This window comes from Pinus tabuliformis, chromosome 4_2 (assembly GCF_031772625.1).
Source record: "Pinus tabuliformis cultivar Carrire ecotype Pingquan chromosome 4_2, CPIR1, whole genome shotgun sequence".
In the NCBI taxonomy this organism is placed as follows: domain Eukaryota; kingdom Viridiplantae; phylum Streptophyta; class Pinopsida; order Pinales; family Pinaceae; genus Pinus; species Pinus tabuliformis.
In genome coordinates this window covers 974,640,659-974,659,041 of record NC_142304.1, presented here as the reverse complement: position 1 = coordinate 974,659,041, position 18,383 = coordinate 974,640,659, and the positions used below count along the sequence as shown (strand labels likewise).

General features: G+C 36.1%; 1 protein-coding gene and 1 pseudogene across 1 annotated transcript; both read left to right on the top strand.

Annotated features, from left to right (window-relative positions):
• Nucleotides 1-14,526: 14,526 nt before the first annotated feature.
• On the top strand, nucleotides 14,527-16,774 carry LOC149172886 (disease resistance RPP13-like protein 4; annotated as a pseudogene).
• A 27-nt stretch (nucleotides 16,775-16,801) lies between these two features.
• LOC149172885 (uncharacterized) lies at nucleotides 16,802-17,665 on the top strand. The gene has a single exon (XM_089426499.1). The coding sequence runs from the start codon at nucleotides 16,802-16,804 to the stop codon at nucleotides 17,663-17,665; it is 864 nt and encodes a 287-aa protein (XP_089282625.1).
• The last annotated feature ends 718 nt before the right edge of the window (nucleotides 17,666-18,383 follow it).

Genomic DNA, 18,383 nt, shown 5'->3' with positions numbered 1-18,383 from the left:
TTTTTTATATACATTTCCAATTGAAATTCTCTATTTTGGAATTGAAATTGAAACTTCAAATTTTGAATCCACATTGTCATAATTGAAATTCACATTTTTAGAATATAAATGATTCAAAATTCACAATTTTAAAAGGTAATATTCACACTTTGAGTCCAATTTCGCAATTTAAAAACAATGATAAATTTCATATTTTTACAATCAAAATTCATAAGTTCTTAGTCTAGATTTTAAGTTACAAGATCAATTTTAACAAAATTGGAAGTCTATAAATAAGTGCCGATGCTATTACTTAATTTGGAGTATCAATTGAAACCTTGTTTTACAAAAGATGATTTTTTATTATTGGAATCAAAGCTAAGCATATTTTATGCTAATTAAGTATATGGTATATTTTCACTCATGGAAACAACTAACGTTGTCATTGGTGGCTTGGTACAGTATAGTTTCATAGGGATGGATACTAGGTTGAATGAGAGGTAGAAAAGTAATGTTCAAGTCACCATAATTGAATCATCTATGAAAATCTTAGAAGATGTAGGCCAAACTTCAAAGAGGTTAATTCACTAGTGTGTTATAGGGAGAGAGCGCACATTGGACTTGAACTTTTATTTAAAGGTAAAAAATAATGGACTTTTAATGCCAAAAGACAAGTTTTATTAATTCCAAGGGAAATGTCAAAATTGGGTTATTGTTTCTGAAGGTCAAAATAAAGCATGTAATATATGTTTTAAATCTCTTAACCTATTCTAACTCATGCAAATTTCACAAAGCAATCTTGGTGTTTGTTGTCACCCTCTGCACAATGTGTTTTTAGCTACTAAAAGAGGGCAAAAGAGCAAAGAGGTTTGCAGCCATCTTGCAAGCCACATAAGCACTTAAAGCTAAATTGGACCCTATCCATTGCATAGTGCTCAAACTTGGCTTTCCAATGGTATATGCGACTCCCCAAATGGACTCCGGAATCAAAAGTTAGAGCAAATTGAAGTTTCCCTTTCAAAGCCAGAAAACAAAGAGAAAATGACTAAGGGTAATCTCTCGGCATATTGGAGGTCACAAATATGAGGTCCTGGCTCATTGCAAAACACATAATGCAAAATCAGGCAATATGGAATTTAGCACTTCATGTAGTAGAGCTATGATATTGGCTATCACACATCGACGATTGCTCATTAGTGGCACTAAGTGCATATCGGCGATCCAATGAGTTGGGGCAAGCACATCGGCGATCATAACAACACAAACATATTGCAAGTCAAAAATCAATGATTCTGGAGGTGATCACTACGAAGAATTTGCGGGAAAAGAACATCTATAGTGTTAAAGCGTCAGGAGGGCTGAAAACAATTTAACAAAGGAAATCAGTTGCAAAACCAGAAGAGGGCTAACCGTTTCTCTCTCCTCGAGGGGGTTGTACCAGAACATCATTTGATTCGTTAAATGAAACATGGTTACACATGATTGGTTTGAATACATGACACTTGGCAGCACATGGTTGGTTCTAATAAGGGGCATGCAGCAGCTGACGTCATCATTATGTGGCAGTAAGGTGGACATGTGGTAGGCAAATTCAGCATTTTAAGGGGTCATAAGGGTGACACATGTCACCACTCAGAAGGTGACATGTGGTAGAGGAATACGTCACATTGACGATCGATGATCAAAGGATGAGCATTGTCGCTTCTAGTGAAACCTCTGATTGTGATCTACCGATAAAGGGGCTCTGACACAGGGGCTAGCCTACGGTCACATAAAGAGCTAAGGAAGCAAGGGCTAAGCACAAAGGGTGATCCGTGATCCCAAGTTTCACAAGGGTGCACCAAGGACATGGATAGGAAATCATCAATTTGCCAACCTCTGATATGGTCTATAGAGGAAAATAAAAGAAAAGGAGCAGAAATCTTTAACAAAGGAAAAGGCTTCCTGGACACGAGTCCAAAGTCTCTAGTGTCTTAGGGCTAAGCCCCAAGTCATAGGCCCCGGTCATATGAGAAGAAATGCAAAAATGGGATAAACCAAAGGGGACCAAAGGAGATCGAGACTCATTGTTCTATAATGCCTTTAAGAGTAAAAGTCACGATGTAGTAAAGTCCTAGTAGTATGGTACATAACTCTAAATGCGTATGGGTCTACAATTGCAATATTAAATAAAGGCATGGAGGAGTGGTAAATCAATATGGGGGCTCAGGAAGACTTAATGCCTCAGCATGGAGCTCCACTCAGTCATACAATGTAGGACTACCAATTCAATCTCTGCCTCTACTCTGTAACAAGCCAACACAGTTGATCGCTACCAACTCTAGAGAGTGGTGAAGCCAAACAATTAAGACCAAAGCGGCAAGAACTGATCAAGAAGCAGGAAAGGCATATCATGGAAAAGACGTGGCCTGATCAGGGACAATCTCAGAAATGGCATATGGATACTTCCTCCATCATCATCCAGTTTTCATTTTCTATTATTTCTATAATTTCTATTTATTCTGTATATCTTGCACTTTAAAGAAGGAATCAAATCCTTATTAGAATCATTGTGGGCAGCAGAGCTATCGTGCTGCAAGACATCTAGTCAAATCAAACATCTATCCCTTGGCTGATATATTTTGTAACTATTAATTCAAATCCCCCCCTTCTTATAAATAGAGGGAAGAAACAATTAGAAGTGGTTCTAGAATTTTGCACCCACGGTGTTCCAAATTATGTGATTCCACTTTTGGTTCTATTTTCCTGTTCATAAGGAACTTGAGTGATATCTTGCTAAATGTAATGGAATAGTGATTTAGATTTGAAGATTAATGAAACTATTTTGTTGATTCCTATTAGAGAAAGCTGTAGTATGTTTTCTCCTTTGTTTATCACTTAATGTATGTTTTTCTCCCTCTGAAATAGTGTAATGAAGCTGCTGGTTTCACCCTTCTTCATGGATGTATATTTGTTGCTAAGTAGTAACAATATCTATCTTAGCTATAGATTTACTTATGTACATGTAATGTGCACAGATTTACTTAATGTTATTTGGTGATGACTATATCCATGATTAGCACTCCACTATTTATGTCATTCCACCTCTTCAATCTTCCGTACTTCTATTGGAACATTGTTGCTTAGGATTCAGTTTTGTTTACAGCCATATGCATCGAATTCCCCCCTTTCTTTCCTCCTCTTCATGTTACTATAACGCCAATATTAAGGTTTCCTGTTGTTGTGAGTTGACCACCAGAATCAGTCATTTCTCTTTGAGATGAACTAGATCTACCCCCTGTGCATTTAGATCCCTATATGTGTTTGAGTCTACTATAATGAAAGACTATTGAACCAAGCTTCGTTTATTCTCTTTTTCCAACAACATGACAACTGGAGTGTAGCAAAAAGCCCTACTCATTATATCCAAAGCACCCCTCTCTTAATATGTCCTAGGCATTGGTCTACAATCAACCTAGAGGCTGTCTATAGGAAGATTTTTATATCTCCTGAAGCACTTGTGCTACAGGTGCTAGAAAAAGCGACAACATATTTCTAGTGCCGTTTCCGGGTAATGAAACTAAAATAATTTTTCTTGGGTACGACAAATCTTTACATTCCCTATGTTAGGTGAGTAAGGGAAGTGTGGGTTGAAGATCTCTCACCTTCGTGACTCCACTTTTTCAATCTTATGGTAAATATTCTGGGGAATCCACTGTTTATATCTCTATTTGACCATCATGGTTGTCAAGAAACCTCACACTTACTTTGATGCTAAAGAAGCTGAAAATTTTCCTACCTTTGAACTCGAGATCAATCACCTAGGGAGGTTTTCAAAATGTCCCTTCCTGCATTCTTGGCTAACAAATTTGCTCCACTAGATTTTTCTTCTATTGTTGGTTATCCCAATCATGTCCCTTCATTTCATGAATGGAATACCTATTTCCCTAGAGTAAGTGGAAACACATATAAAAGACTGGACCATCCCCTTAAGAATTTTCATGAATGCATGGAACAACAGGGTATTATTTTTGAAGATGCACAAATGAAATTGTTCATGTACTCTTTAGAAGACGATTTTAGAATTTGGTACAGAACAATACCTCGTGGCAACATATCCTCCTTAAAGAGTTTTCATATGGAATTCAATCATTATTGCAAAAGATTATATCCATTGGATTCTCTATTTGAATATTTTCATGCATATTTCAATGATAAAGTTATTCCTGAGGTTAATGACCCTGCTGAAGAAGTTTTTGGGGCTCCTCTCCAAGAAAACATATACTTGCATTAAGAAGCATCACCCAATGATTAAGAATGAGAAGAAGGGGACACCATAGTGCTGCAAATAAACCCTCTAAGATCTCATTTAGCCAAAGTTGATGATTCTCCTTCTTATGATGTATATGACTCTGATGGAGAGTCAAGGGATGCAGAGCCACAACAATCCCAATCATGGGAAGCTGCACAAGAAGAGGATGCCCACCAGGAGGTCAACAAAGGGTATCCAATTTATGACCCACATCCTTCAAATGGAGAACCAATTCAAGAAGCTGAATTTGAAGTTGATGAAGACTCTCCAATTTATGAATCATATGATTCAGAGGAGGATGACATCATTGCAAATTGTCAAAGGGATCTATTTACCAGCAAGCGGGGAGAAGGATTTTAGCAACAAATTTTTCAAAAAGAACCCAGAGTTGAAGGACTAAGCAGTGTATGTGACTGCCTCTTGCAAACAGATTCTTGCTAGGAACCCTCAATAGACCCTCTAGTCTATGACTCTTACAGTTCATAAATAAAATATTCTATTTTAGATTTTTAGGATGGTTGGCCCATTGACAAATGGGTAGAAAAATATCAACAACATGTTTTTCTCAAAAAATCTAAGGCTGAGGAGCCGAAAAATATCGGTGGCTACCCTAACCAAGAAGATTATGGGGAAACAAATTTTTCATGAAGATAAGGTAGCTAAAAATGTTTCTTGTCAGTTCTATGACCTTGCAACTGATTACAAGACCACATTCTTAGGTCATCAGCAGAGGTTGTCTCTCTAGTATGCATCAAGTTTTTGTTTGAAGACTTTTCATGGTGCATGCTTGTTTTGATTTTTAAATTTCAACAACATGGAGGTATTAGGTCCAACACCCAAATGCTAACCAGGTACCATTAGAGTTATGAACTCACTTAGGTGATTTGATTCCCAGTACATAAGTAAGAGTTCTATATAAATAAGCTCATTAGCTGAGCATTTATTTTCCATTTGCTAGAATGTACTTTTCTGCATTTTAGTTTGAAGAGGAAAGGACTCCCTGCAAGTAAAGTTCCATGGAGATTTTTTGGTTGTATAAGTGCATTATAATCTTTTACTCCATGCCCAATGGTGAAGGCTACTAGTCTGCAGATTCTCAATACCTTGCCAACAAGGCACTATCCCGAGGTGGAGCCAATGTTGGCACCCTCTGCAAAATGTGTTTTCAGCTACTAAAAGAGGGGAAAAGAGTAGATAGGTTGGCATCCATATTCCAAGCCACTGAAGCACTCAAAGCTAAATCAGACCCTCTCCATTGAATATTTCTTGGAATTAGATTTCCAACGGTATATGGAACTCGCCAAATAGACTCTGGAATCAAAAGTTAGAGCAGATTGAAGTTGCCATTTGAAAGCCAGAAAACAAAGAGAAAATGACTAAGGGTAAGATCCTGGCATATCAGAGGTCGCAAATTGGAGGTCCCAGCTCATCGCAAATTGCATATCACAACATCAAGCAACATGGCATTCGATGCTTCGTGTAGCAGAGCTTCGATATTGGGTATCGCACATAGGTGATTGCTCATCAGTGACACTAAGCACAAATTAATGATCGAATGAGTTAGGGTAAGCACATTGGCATTGGCGATCACAACAGCACAAACATATTGAAATTCGGAAATTAGGGATTCTGGAAGTGATCAGTATGAAGAATTTGTGGGAAAAGAACGATGATAGTGTTAAAGCATCGGGAGGGTCGAAAATAATTTAACAAAGGAAATTAGTTGGAAAACCAAAAGAGGGCTAACCGTTTCTCTCTCCTTGAGGGGGCCATGTGGCGGAACATCATTGGATTCGATAAATGAAATGTGGCTACACATGATTGGTTCTGATACATGACACTTGGTAGCACATGATTGATTCCGATAAGGGACATGGGGCAGCTAATGTCAGCATGATGTGGTGGTACGATGGACACGTGGTAGGTGAATTTACTGTTTTGAGGGGTCATAAGGGGGCAAAAAAGGGTAACATGTGTCACCACTCACAAGGTGACATGTGGCAGAGGATGATGTCACATCGACAGTAAAAATTAGAGGATGAGCATTGTCACTTCTAGTGAAACCTCAATTGTGATATGCCGATAAAGGGGATTTGACAAAGTGGATGGCCCACGGTCACATAAAGAGCCGAGGAACTAAGGGCTAAGCACAAAGGGTGATCGGCGATCGCAAGTTTCATGAGGATGCACCAAGGACATGGATAGGAAATCGTCAATTTTCGACCTCTAATATTTGGCCAAGCGTGTGGTCTATAGAGGAAAATAAAAGAAAAGGAGCCGAAATATTTAACAAAGGATAAGGGTTCTTAGACACGAGTCCAAAGGCTCTAGCGCCTTAAGGCTAATCCCTAGGTCATAGCCCCCCGGTCATATGAGAAGAAATGAAAAATGGGGCTAAACAAAAGGGGGTCAAAGGAGATCAGGACTCATTGTTCTATAATGCCTTTAAGAGTAAAAGTCACAATGGAGTAAAGTCTTAGTAGTATGGTATAGAACTCTGAATGTGTATGGGTTTGCGGCTGCAATATTAAATGAAGGCATGGAGCATCAGTAAATCATTATGGGGGATCAGGAAGACTTAATGCCTCAGCATGGAGCTCCACTCAGTCATATAATGCAAGACTATTAGGTCAATCTCCACTTTTGCTTTGTAAAAAGCCAAAACAATTGATTGCTACCAACTCTAGAGAGTGGTGAAGCCAGACAGTTAAGACGAAAGCGACAAGAACCGACTGAGCAACAGGAAATGCACATCATGGTAAAGATGTGGCTTGATCAGGGGAAATTTCAAAAATGGAATAGGGATACTTCATCCATCATCATCCATTTTTCCTTTTCTTATTATTTATGTATTTTTTGTTTATTTTGTATGTCTTGCACTTTAAAGAAGGAACCAAATCCCGATTAGAAACATGTGGGCAACAGAGCTATCGCATGCCATGAAAACTAGTCAAATCAGATAGTTGGCCCTTAGCTGAGATATTTCATAACTGTTACTTCAAAGCTCCCGCTCTTCTTATAAATAGGGAGAAGAAACACTAAGAAGTCGTTTCAGAATCCTGCACCCGTGGTGGTCCAAATTCTTTGATTCCACTTTTGGTTCTACTTGCCTGTTCATGAGGGACTTGAGTTATACCTTGCTAAATGTAATGGACTAGAGATTTGGACTCGAGGATTAATGAAACTATTATGTTGATTCCTATTAGAGAAATGTGTAGTATGTTTTCTCCTTTGTTTATTACTTCATGTATGTTTTTCTCCCTTTGAAATAGTGTAATGAAGCTGCAGGTTTCACCCTTGTTCATGGTTGTATATTTGTTGCTAAGTAGTAATAGTACCTGTGTTAGCTACAAATTTACTTATGTACTTGTAATGTGCACAAATTTACTTAATGTTATTTGGTGATAAATGTATCCATGATTAGCGTTGCATTGTTTTTGTCATTCCACCTCTTCAATCTTCCATACTTCTACCAGAACATTGTTGCTTAGGATTTTGTTTTGTTTACAACCCTATGCATCGAATTCCCTCCTTTCTTTCCTCCTCTTCATGTTACTACAACGCCAATATTAAGGTTTCCTGTTGTTGTGAGTTAGCCACCAGAATCAGTCATTTCTTTTTTAGATGAACTAGATCTACCCCCTGTGCACTTAGATCCCTGTATGTGTTTGAGTCTACTGTAATGAAAAGCTATTGAACCAAGCCCCCTTTATTCTCTTTTTCCAACTACGTGTTAATTGGAGTGCAACATAAATCCCTACTCATAATATCCAAAGCTCTTAAGATGTCCTAGGCACTGGTCTACAATCAACCCAAAGGTTATCTCTAGGAAGCTTTCTATATCTCCTGAAGCACTTGCGCTACAAGTACTATAAAAATCGACAACAGTGTTGATCTATTGTATTTTTATACCTACCGAAGACATGTTATCTTGTTTTTGGTTCGATCAAAAATATCACTTTTAATTAGTGTTGAAATTTTTAAACAAACTCTCTAAAGTTTAAGTAAAGTTTTGAGAAAAATAAATATTAAACTGAATATTTTGAAAATAAAAAAACATTTTTATAAAAATTACATTCCAATTTTATAATTGGTTGAAAACATTGATATGACTAATTTCAAGGGTTTTAAAATTCATTTTTCAGGATTTTTTTTACAATAATAATAATAATAATAATATCTCATAAATACACCTAGTATATATGGTACATGTGTACAATACCATTAAATCTGAATTAATAAAACTGTGTAGAGTCCAATATTTATATTTAAAAAAATTGTTCCGTATGAACAATGTTCGGTTATTTTAGAGTTCACTCTTTTTTAAACGGTCACTGTGAGGTTTTATAATATATTATTTAAATTTAACATAATTCTTACTCGCGGGTAGGAGGTTCACTTCGAGGTTTTATAATATATTATTTACATTTATCATAATTCTTACCCACAAGGAGGAGGAGTTTTGAAAATTTTCAAGTTTGTAGATTATTTATTATCAATAATTGATATATTTGAGGGACAACATCGTATAATAGAAACTTAACATTTACTTTTGACTCATGCGATTAATATTGGACTTCAAGGTATTATAAAATATTATTTTATATTGTTTGGCATGATAAAGTTATAGCATCCATGCTAGCTATATTCAACTATATTAAAATCTATCATATTTGAATGGATAAACTAGCAATTGCACCGATAGGTGTAAGGAATGTTGAAAGCTCAAGAAGCCAAAAACATAAACACAAGGGAAAAAATTGAAGTGCCGACTGTGGCGAAATCTTTATTATGATGGACCTTTAGACCCATACAAATTTTTGCGAGCACTTGACAATACTTTATGAAGTTCATAAAATCCTCAATCAGATTCGCAACTGCAAGTGTAGAGGGATTGAAGAAAATGAGCAAGAGCAATGGCATGTCCTCCAGTCTGGACAAAGGCCAAATCACGCAACTGCAGGAGATATTCATGATGTTCGACAAAAACCACGACATGAGTTTGTGGGCATTTTGAAAGGAAGAACAAATGGTAAATTTTGAATGTTTTTTTTTTAGGGGGAGGGGGGGGATCTATGTAATTCTTTTCATGTGTCCTTATGTTTATGAAAAACTAAGTACACATGCGAGAATTGATGAGGTATGTGTCAGAAGATTATAGTAATACAAAAGAAAGGGTGCAAGGTGATATATGCAACCGTCGTGAGCATGATTGATATGTGAGCCTTAGATGACCAATTTCAGGTTTCAGGGTGTTCAAAAGTTTGATTTAGCTTCCGGTTTCTCACATTTCACTTGTCTTCTACGATAATGAAGATGAACCAATTTAAAGAAAAGAATAATATAGCTCTAACCCATTTTGCAAATATTGGGTTGTCTATCCAGGACTGTAGTAGTATAGAAAGAAGGATATAGCTCTAACCCATTATGGAAATATTGGGTTGTCTATCCGAGACTCTAGTAGTATAGGAAGAACATTGTAAGGATGTATATCTTTCTGCAATAGATTTGAGAAATTGGGTTTGTTTCTTTGGATATGATTATCATCTGGGTCTTAGTTATTTTTACTGCATTCATTTTCTTTTAGGAAAGAACAGATCGAAGTTACCATGTATATGCTAGATTTATTCTTCAATAATAGATTCAATAGAGCAAAATGGTAAGATTATGTTCCTTTCCTATCTTTTTTTGGTGTTGATAGAGTGGTTGTGCCATTGCAACATTGCAAGATGACTTGTGATTTTAAGGGTCTTTGTTGGAACTTAATACCAAATCTCAACAACTATAGCCTACCGTGCTTCGTTGTCTGCACTCTCAAACTTTGCTTTCATATTGTTATCCAAAAAGGGTATGCTCAAACGAATCAAAATTTCACAACTTTAGGGGCGTTGTATGCTCGTAAGAAGGGTGCTTCATCTGAGTTGACTATCCAAGTTGTCATATACAAACAAAGAACTGAGATGTCGTACGTGCCTCAAAATTATCAAACGTTGTGCTCTCAAAGGAATTGATTGATATGAGTATTGAAACAAAATATTTTTTACTTAGTTATTGTTCATTGAAGCGTCTATTCTTGCAATGGCCCACATGGAGTTTTCTTTCATTGTGTTCTCTGCAAGATTATCCAACTAAAGAATTTTTATGTTTGCACTGAGTATCAGAGATACCCAAATAACAATTTTAATTACTTGGTTTCACTAAGATCGCATTACTTCTCTCTCGACTGTAGAGGTCTTTGCTTCCTCTACTCGATAACATGAACTCTAATCGCATAGAGATAGTGTGCAATATGTACTTTTATGCATTGAGACAGAATAAATTAATGCTCTTTTGTTGTTGTCGATGGTGAATTTTCGATTGTGGGTGGTTGTCAATAACACGTATTAAAATTCATTATTTAGGAGTTGTGTGGTGAATTTTCTATTTGTCATTTTAGAGATGTAAAGGCATTCATGTTAAATATTAAGCACCATGCACTAAGCCAATAATTGGCTTACTATCTTTCTATCATATCCATTGAATATCACTTTATTCACACCCAACAAACAAGATGTAAGGGAAGCGAGTCAAACATTTGGCTTAGTACATGGTGCTTAATATTTATTGAGCATAATTTACTTAAGTTTTTAGCATGGTCATATATGTAAGGTTATAATATTTTGAAGATGTTATTTTTCGTTTTAATCATCATCCATTTTGAAGGTCATGGCAAAGTTAGACATCAAATTGGTGTATGATACCCACTTTTTTATTTATGGGATAAGGGACCAATCTCTATGATTTGATTACTAAAGTCTAAGAAGGCATACATGCTCTTTCCTACTCTCCTCTATTTTTTAACATGTGACCTCTTAAGAAAAATATTGTTTATATTTGCTGGTTGGGAAAAATTGTTATTATTCTCTTTGCCTAATTTTAATTCCCATAAATGACATGATCAATTTTGTCTCAAGAGTCCCTCAACAACCAATCAAATATATTTGGCCTTACATATAGAAGATAGGAAAAAACATGGTTATTGAACTAACCATGTAATTATAAAATGTTATAAAAATAAATTGTAAAATTTCAATGTTAAAAGTAATGATAAACCCCTTAATACAAGTGAAGATTTATGATAGTAAAGTAATATTCATGATAATTGTGGATTGGGAAATTGATCTAATCCTAACTTTAGATTAGGACATTGATCAGGTAGGTTAGTAGAAAAGTTGCAAGTTCTCTATTAAAATAAGTGTTATTCTATTTTAAAAACTTTTCCTTTGGTTGAATAATCCTTAGTCTTCTTTGAAAAGATTTATTTTAATCCATTTATTGAAGAATTTGGTCCACCTAATATTAACCAATTATTTTTTGTTTCTTATGTAAAATATGTTTTTTAATATATAAATAAATTTAATTTTAAATTAATAATTATATAAATTCTAAAACTCAAATATATAATTTTAGTAAATTTTAATTAAATTTAAAATTATAATTATAAAACAAGACACTAAAATAAACTTATAAATTTTTTTATAAATTTATCTTATTTTATTGCCAAAACACCCTGCACATTTTCATTTTTATTTTTATTTTTTCTATCCACAACTTTTCCAAAAAGAATCATCATCAAAAGCGCTTAAATTCTATGCCCTAAAGAAAAGTATGACGTAGAGTTTATAGAGTTTCTAAATTTAAGGCCTTTGCTTTGGACGAAAATTTATGGATCTGACCAAAATCCGGACAGAGTTTCACCATGGAAAACGGCGCTGACAATTATGGAGTCAACTTCGTTAATAAAGACTCCACGATATCGGGAAAAAAATCTGTATTATTTAATTATTAAATGTTTATATTTTTTTCTAAATTTTTAATTTGTTTGAACAAACTGATTTTTTAATCGAATATATATAGATTTAGTATTTTCAAAATTTTCTGAAGCATTTAGATTATGGACCGTTTAAAATCAAATTTCTTAATTTTTTATAATTTAAATTAAGTTTTTTACTATATATTTCAACAATCTAAAACATATTTATAACAGGGAGATGTCTATGGAGGTGGAGGAATTGCAGACAGCCAAAAGTAGCTTGAATCCGGGTAAAAAAATTCAAAAAAACTTGTAGAGGCACTGTTTGAATCGTGTTTTTTATGGTGGAAAATAGATTCAACAACATCAAAAACATCTAGGACACCTATAATTTTGAAGTTTAACAACTATAACTTGGATTTAGAAAAATCCTTGCAGATTTTCTCTAAATATAACTAGAATTTCCATAACTTTCCAGACAATTCCTCTAACTCACACTTATAAACTCTATTCAATATTATGATTCCAAGAAAAATGAAAAACTCACTACAATAAATAAAATATACATCCCAAAAAAAATGAAAAAGCCACTTCAATAAATAATATTAGTAAGTAACAAAATCTACATTCCAAAAAAATGAAAAACCAGCTGCAATAAATAATATCAGTAAGTAATAGGAAGAATAATTAATACATAAATGTTCTTAGACCTGCCAGGACCACCACTCAAGCACCTAAAAGAAACTGCAATAACAATAAGTGTTTGACATCCCAATAACAACCACCATAATAATAACAAATGGAACTTTGAGGTAGAACACAGTTTTATATTTAACATTAAATTTCAATTCCGCAAAATTTTATGGGGCTCCTTCCGCCCTTCATGGCAGAAAACAGCACACATTTGGCGATATTGCTCAGAATTATGATCTATGATGGACAACTTTGCACAGTAAATACAACACAATTATCACACATTCTCATGACTGTTAATTTTGCACCTATATTTAGCTGCGACAGCTATTCTACTCAGCAACATCTGAAAAGTATCGGCTATCTAAATTTAGAAACATCTTTAATTGAAAATCCACCAAAGACCAGTGGTTTAGAAGAGAATTTCTAAATTTACAAGGTAAAATCACAATCTCCATAGGTTCCATAAGTTTCTGGTTTCAATAGATTAATATTCAATCCCTTTCTCTATTTGTGAGCAGTCACGAGAGTTTTGATAAATCGCAGTCAATAGAAGCTAGGTGCAAACGCTTCCTCGACCCTCCTAGAATTTGAATTCTGAGGAAGAGCCATGTCATCGTTCATCGATATGGCCTGTAAATAACACAAAGAGCCTCTAAATTCAAAACAAAATCTAAAAGACTCTTATGTTTTTTAAATAAAATTAATTATTTTGTTTATATGAGATAAATGTAATTAAATTTAAATATCAAATTAGAATTTTGACATAGTTGTATTATGTTTAGATACTAATATTATAACTTAATTTATGTTTCTCACAGACAATTCCTTACAAATTTTATATAGAAAGGATCTAAATAGTTGATTTATTTTATGATCAAATATACCTTGTGTAATTGTTAAAAGGTGGATACTCAAAGACTTTTACAATTTCACTTTTATTTTTAGAGGAAATGCATGTCTTTATTAAGGAATATAATACCTTTATAGTATTGATTTGGAAAAAACATTGATCAAGTCTTTATAATGACTATTTAAAGTAAGACGCTAATATATTTGATAAATATAACACAATTCTATAACAGTAAATATATTAACAAAAATTTAATACTTAATCAATATTTTAACATCATAAATAAAATTATTTCAATTTATCTTAATATAAATATAATAAAATTAAAATCAATAACTCAAATAACAAAAGTTGAAAAATTAAAAAATATATAAATGAATTAGTATATTATTCTATCAAAAAATGAAAAGCTTAAAACTTATTGTGATTCAAATCTGACTTTAATTCTCTTACATAACATAATTTCAATTATATATTAATAAAAAATATTACATATTACACTGGTTCAGTTTACTAATTTTGCAATCAAACTCAATTAAACAAAATCAAAACTTAGCCAACATGATCCAAATCAAAACTTAGCAAACTTGGGATCATGTGAAATTTTACTGCAGATAGATCCGTATCCCCATTTACAACCATTTTACTATGATCACGATAATTCTTTGTCGGAAGCAGTGAAATTGTGAATAAAATGATGCGTCGTTAATTTCCCTTAACATGGAACATGGTGCAGTGTGAAATGACCTTTTCAAACAATTCGCATTTTTTTAAAGTGTATTGTCGCATGGAACGACCTTTTATTCTTGCTGAGGAATCATTTTCCTCCTTTCTATCTTGATGTCGTATGGGATACCTTTTCAATGATTAGTCTCTCTTTTGTTAATGTGGTTGAACATGGTAAAACTTTTCATTCTTAATTTTGCTGTAATGGAAAGATTAACCTTATTTTCTAGATTGGTGGAGCATGGAATAAGCTTTTGAAATGATTTGCCTCTCCTTCTAATGTGGTGCGGCAGGGAATAGCCTTTCATTCTCACTCTACTTACTTCTTTTGCTAGCGTGGCGTAACATGGAATATCCTTCCAAATCTTATTCTTGCTGCGATGGAATGATTGGCCTCTTTTTCTAGCTAGTTGTAACAACTAATAATCTCTTCATTCTTATTCTTACTTGCAGTTGCTACAGAATCAGAGAGCACACTAATATCCTGCAATAATTATTCTACGAGGGTCAAAGGAAGCATGGCAGAAGCAGCTGTTGTTAGCGCGCTTATAGGCAAATTTATTCCTCTGGTCGCAGACAAACTCTCCCAACATGTATCGCTGATTGTTAATTTCAGAAAGAATTTTTAATTTTTTAGTGAGCAGCTTCGTTCCATTAAATGTCTTTTGACGGACGCCGGAGAGAAAAGGAACTTCGCTTCAGTGTCAAATTGGCTTGAGAGTCTCGAGGATTTTGTTGCCGATGCTGAGTACCTAGTGGAGGAATGTGTGGCAGCTGATAACATGTTTCCCAAACTGAAATTACGGCTAAAGATGGGCCGCAAAATTAGGGTATTAAAGGAACGATTCAAGCAGATCCAACTGGTTAATGCAGAAAATCTCAAATTGCTTGCTACTGTTTTAGATGTGGATGCTCATGGTCAGGTAAGGCGTGCAGATAGTTGTATAGAAAGGCGGGTAAGATCACATGCTCGTCTTCAAGAATCACAGATTGTGGGCATGGACGGCGATATTCAAGTGATTACTGAATGGATATTGAAGGAAGACAACCCTCCAGTTATTGCCGTTGTGGGCATGGGAGGGCAGGGCAAAACTCTCCTGCTCCAATACGTTTTCAACAGCGAAGTGGTCCATAAACGCTTCGGCTGTCAGGTTTGGTTAGCACTTCCTCAGAAATTCGCAGTTATAGAACTTCTCCGTGCTATGGTGAAGCAATTTAAGCGAAATGAGAGAGCCAAGCAGTTCGAAGGAGGAGGAGCCGACCAACTAAATGATAAAAAAGGGGCCGACCGGCAAAATGATAAAAAAGGGGCCGACCAGCTAGATGATAGAATGTTGACCAAGCTAAGCGAGGAGGAGCTTAGAGAGGAGATTCACAGATTTTTAGATAAAAAAAGCTGTTTATTCGCTGTTGATGACGTGTGGGACAGAGTTTGCCATGCAGAACCAAAGATAAGGTTGTGGTGACAACGCGCGAAGAAAATGTCGCAAAGTACTTGCGGGCTGGAGATCAAATTCTCCACAAAAATAGTTAATCAGAAGGAGACAGTTGGCGCTTATTCTGCGTCCATGCTTTCCCAGATGATCCACACCAGTGTCCCAAGGCAGTGGAGACGATAGCCCGCGAAATTGTAAACAAATGCGGCAGACTGCCCCTTGCCATAAAAACAATAGGAGCTCATATGGCAACTCTGGCCAGTGATCTTCCGAATAAATGGGAAGATAACCTTCTTCATCTAAATAAAACACGTGGCATGAGCGACCGCGTTATGCCGTCATTGAAGTTCAGCTACGAGGCTTTGCCTCATCATCTAAAGCCTTGTTTTCTTTACTGCTCTGTCTATCCTAAGAATACTGAAATAGAGTCTGATTGTTTAGTGCATGCATGGATTGCTCAGGGATTTGTTTCTGCGCAATTACAAGAAGCATATGATGTAGGCTACTCCTACATGGAAGAACTTATTGATCGATGCCTGATCGAAGTTTCAGAGGTTGGTTGGAATGGGCGAGTAAACAGTTGCAAAATGCACGACTTGCTGCATGATTTAGCTGTTTCCGAGCAAACTAAATGTTTGATAAAACCCGGAGTGCCAAGCATGCCAGCGGAAGAGTACCAAGGATTGCGTAGAATTTCATTAATGAAAAATGAGATATCTACAATCAAGAAGGGCAACCAGTGTCCAGCACTCCGAAGTTTATTGCTATCTCATAATGGCTCTCTTACATCAATCTCCCCTAGCTTTTTTGACAATATGAGATATCTGTGTGTGTTAGATTTAAGTAGAACTTCCATCACATCATTGCCCAATTCTATCGGGAATTTAAAGCTTTTAAAGTATATGAATTTATCTAAGACGGAGATTCAGAAACTACCCAAGTCCTTGAGCGGTCTCCGGCAGCTCCAGTTTCTAGATGTTAGTAGGACCAATGTTCAAAGGCTGCATAAAGGGATAGAAAAGCAAAAACATATGCTACATTTGAGTTTAGCGTGGGGATTTAAATATTGCCCAGTGGGTATATCTAAGCTTATCTATCTACAGACATTGAATGGTGTCACTTTCACTCTTGGAAATTCACGCACTGCCAGTGCCTTGGAATTGGGGGATCTCAAAGGATTGACCCTTCTTCAACACCTATCAATAGTCTTTAGATCAAATAGTGATGATTTTACACTGGAGGACGAGGGGACTTTTCGGGGCATGACAAAGATGCGGACCCTACATGTTCGATGTGATCCTGGTACAGCCCTTCATCTTCCAACGGACATGGAGGCCATGCAACGCCTTGAAACAGTTCATCTTTCCAATTGTGTGGTTCCTAAGTGGATTTTTCAGCTTCACAATCTCATGGAGCTATCATTAACCGGGCCGCCAAATAGATCCAGTGCAGATTTTAGAGGGTTAGAAAATATTCCCTATCTAAAAAAGCTACACTTGCAGTGGAATAGGAATCCAGACTTCATTGAATTTCCAAATGAGTTTGGGGAAGCAGGGGCATTTCCCAAACTGGAAGAGTTGGTCATACGAGAATTTAACCATCTGAAAAGCATTCCCTCGTTCCAGGAGGATGCAATGCCGAAATTAAAGTGTTTGAGAATCTTTGGCTGCAAGCCATTGGAAAATATGCCGGAAGGATTAATGAAGCTGAGGAATCTTAAAGAAGTAGATGTTAAATTTGTAATTCCAACTGCACGGCAGTTTTCGGAAAACCGCCTCGGTCTCCCCGCACCACCATTCGCAGAAGGCAGTATCCGTAGCAGGGGCCCTGACACAATCAGGACGCGCCACGCGTCCCCTGTACAACACCAAATCCACCTGCTCCCCAGACGTTAAAGTCCGTTTGGTTTGCCCGAGGATGGTGAGCGAACCTCGTCGGATCAGCTCAGCGATCTGGGCGCGCGATCTCAGCCGTCGATTTCCCGAATGTGCATTCCGCCTGCGTCAAATCGAAATTTTGCGTGGAGTGTAAGGTTTATCAGTTGACCGCCGTAGGAAGGAAGTTAATGAATTTAATGGTTGATCGTAGGAAGTTGGTTGATGCCTTAATTTTGTTACGGCACATAAGTTTTTTTTATATGCATTTTACATGTTTTTCAATACAATGTAGTATTGAGGCTGCGTGTGGGATGCGTAAGAAAAAAAGGGAAAACATGTATTGAGCCCGCGCGCTGAGGTTAAACAGAGAGCAGGGGAAAAGAATATGGTGAAGTGCCTGCGCGCTGAAAGTTCAGGAAGAACATAGAGTATTGTGTGCCCCCGCGGGAGTTGCAAGAGAAACAAAGAAAAGAACAGAGGAGCCTGCGCGACCGAGTTTTCATGAAGAACAGAATGGAGAAGAGCATGCGCGCTATTTTTTATAGAAATGAATAGAACGCACAGCAGTGCGAAAAGAGTTTGAAAACAGGGATATAATGTTTTTGTTCGCCATTGTAAAACAGTGGAACACCATGAAACTGGTTTTGTAATTTCCACAGCATTGGAAAAACCTGTGAGCGCAACAGGATTTGTTTTGTGGATCCCTCTCTGCGCAGAGGATAAATGTGTATCTGAG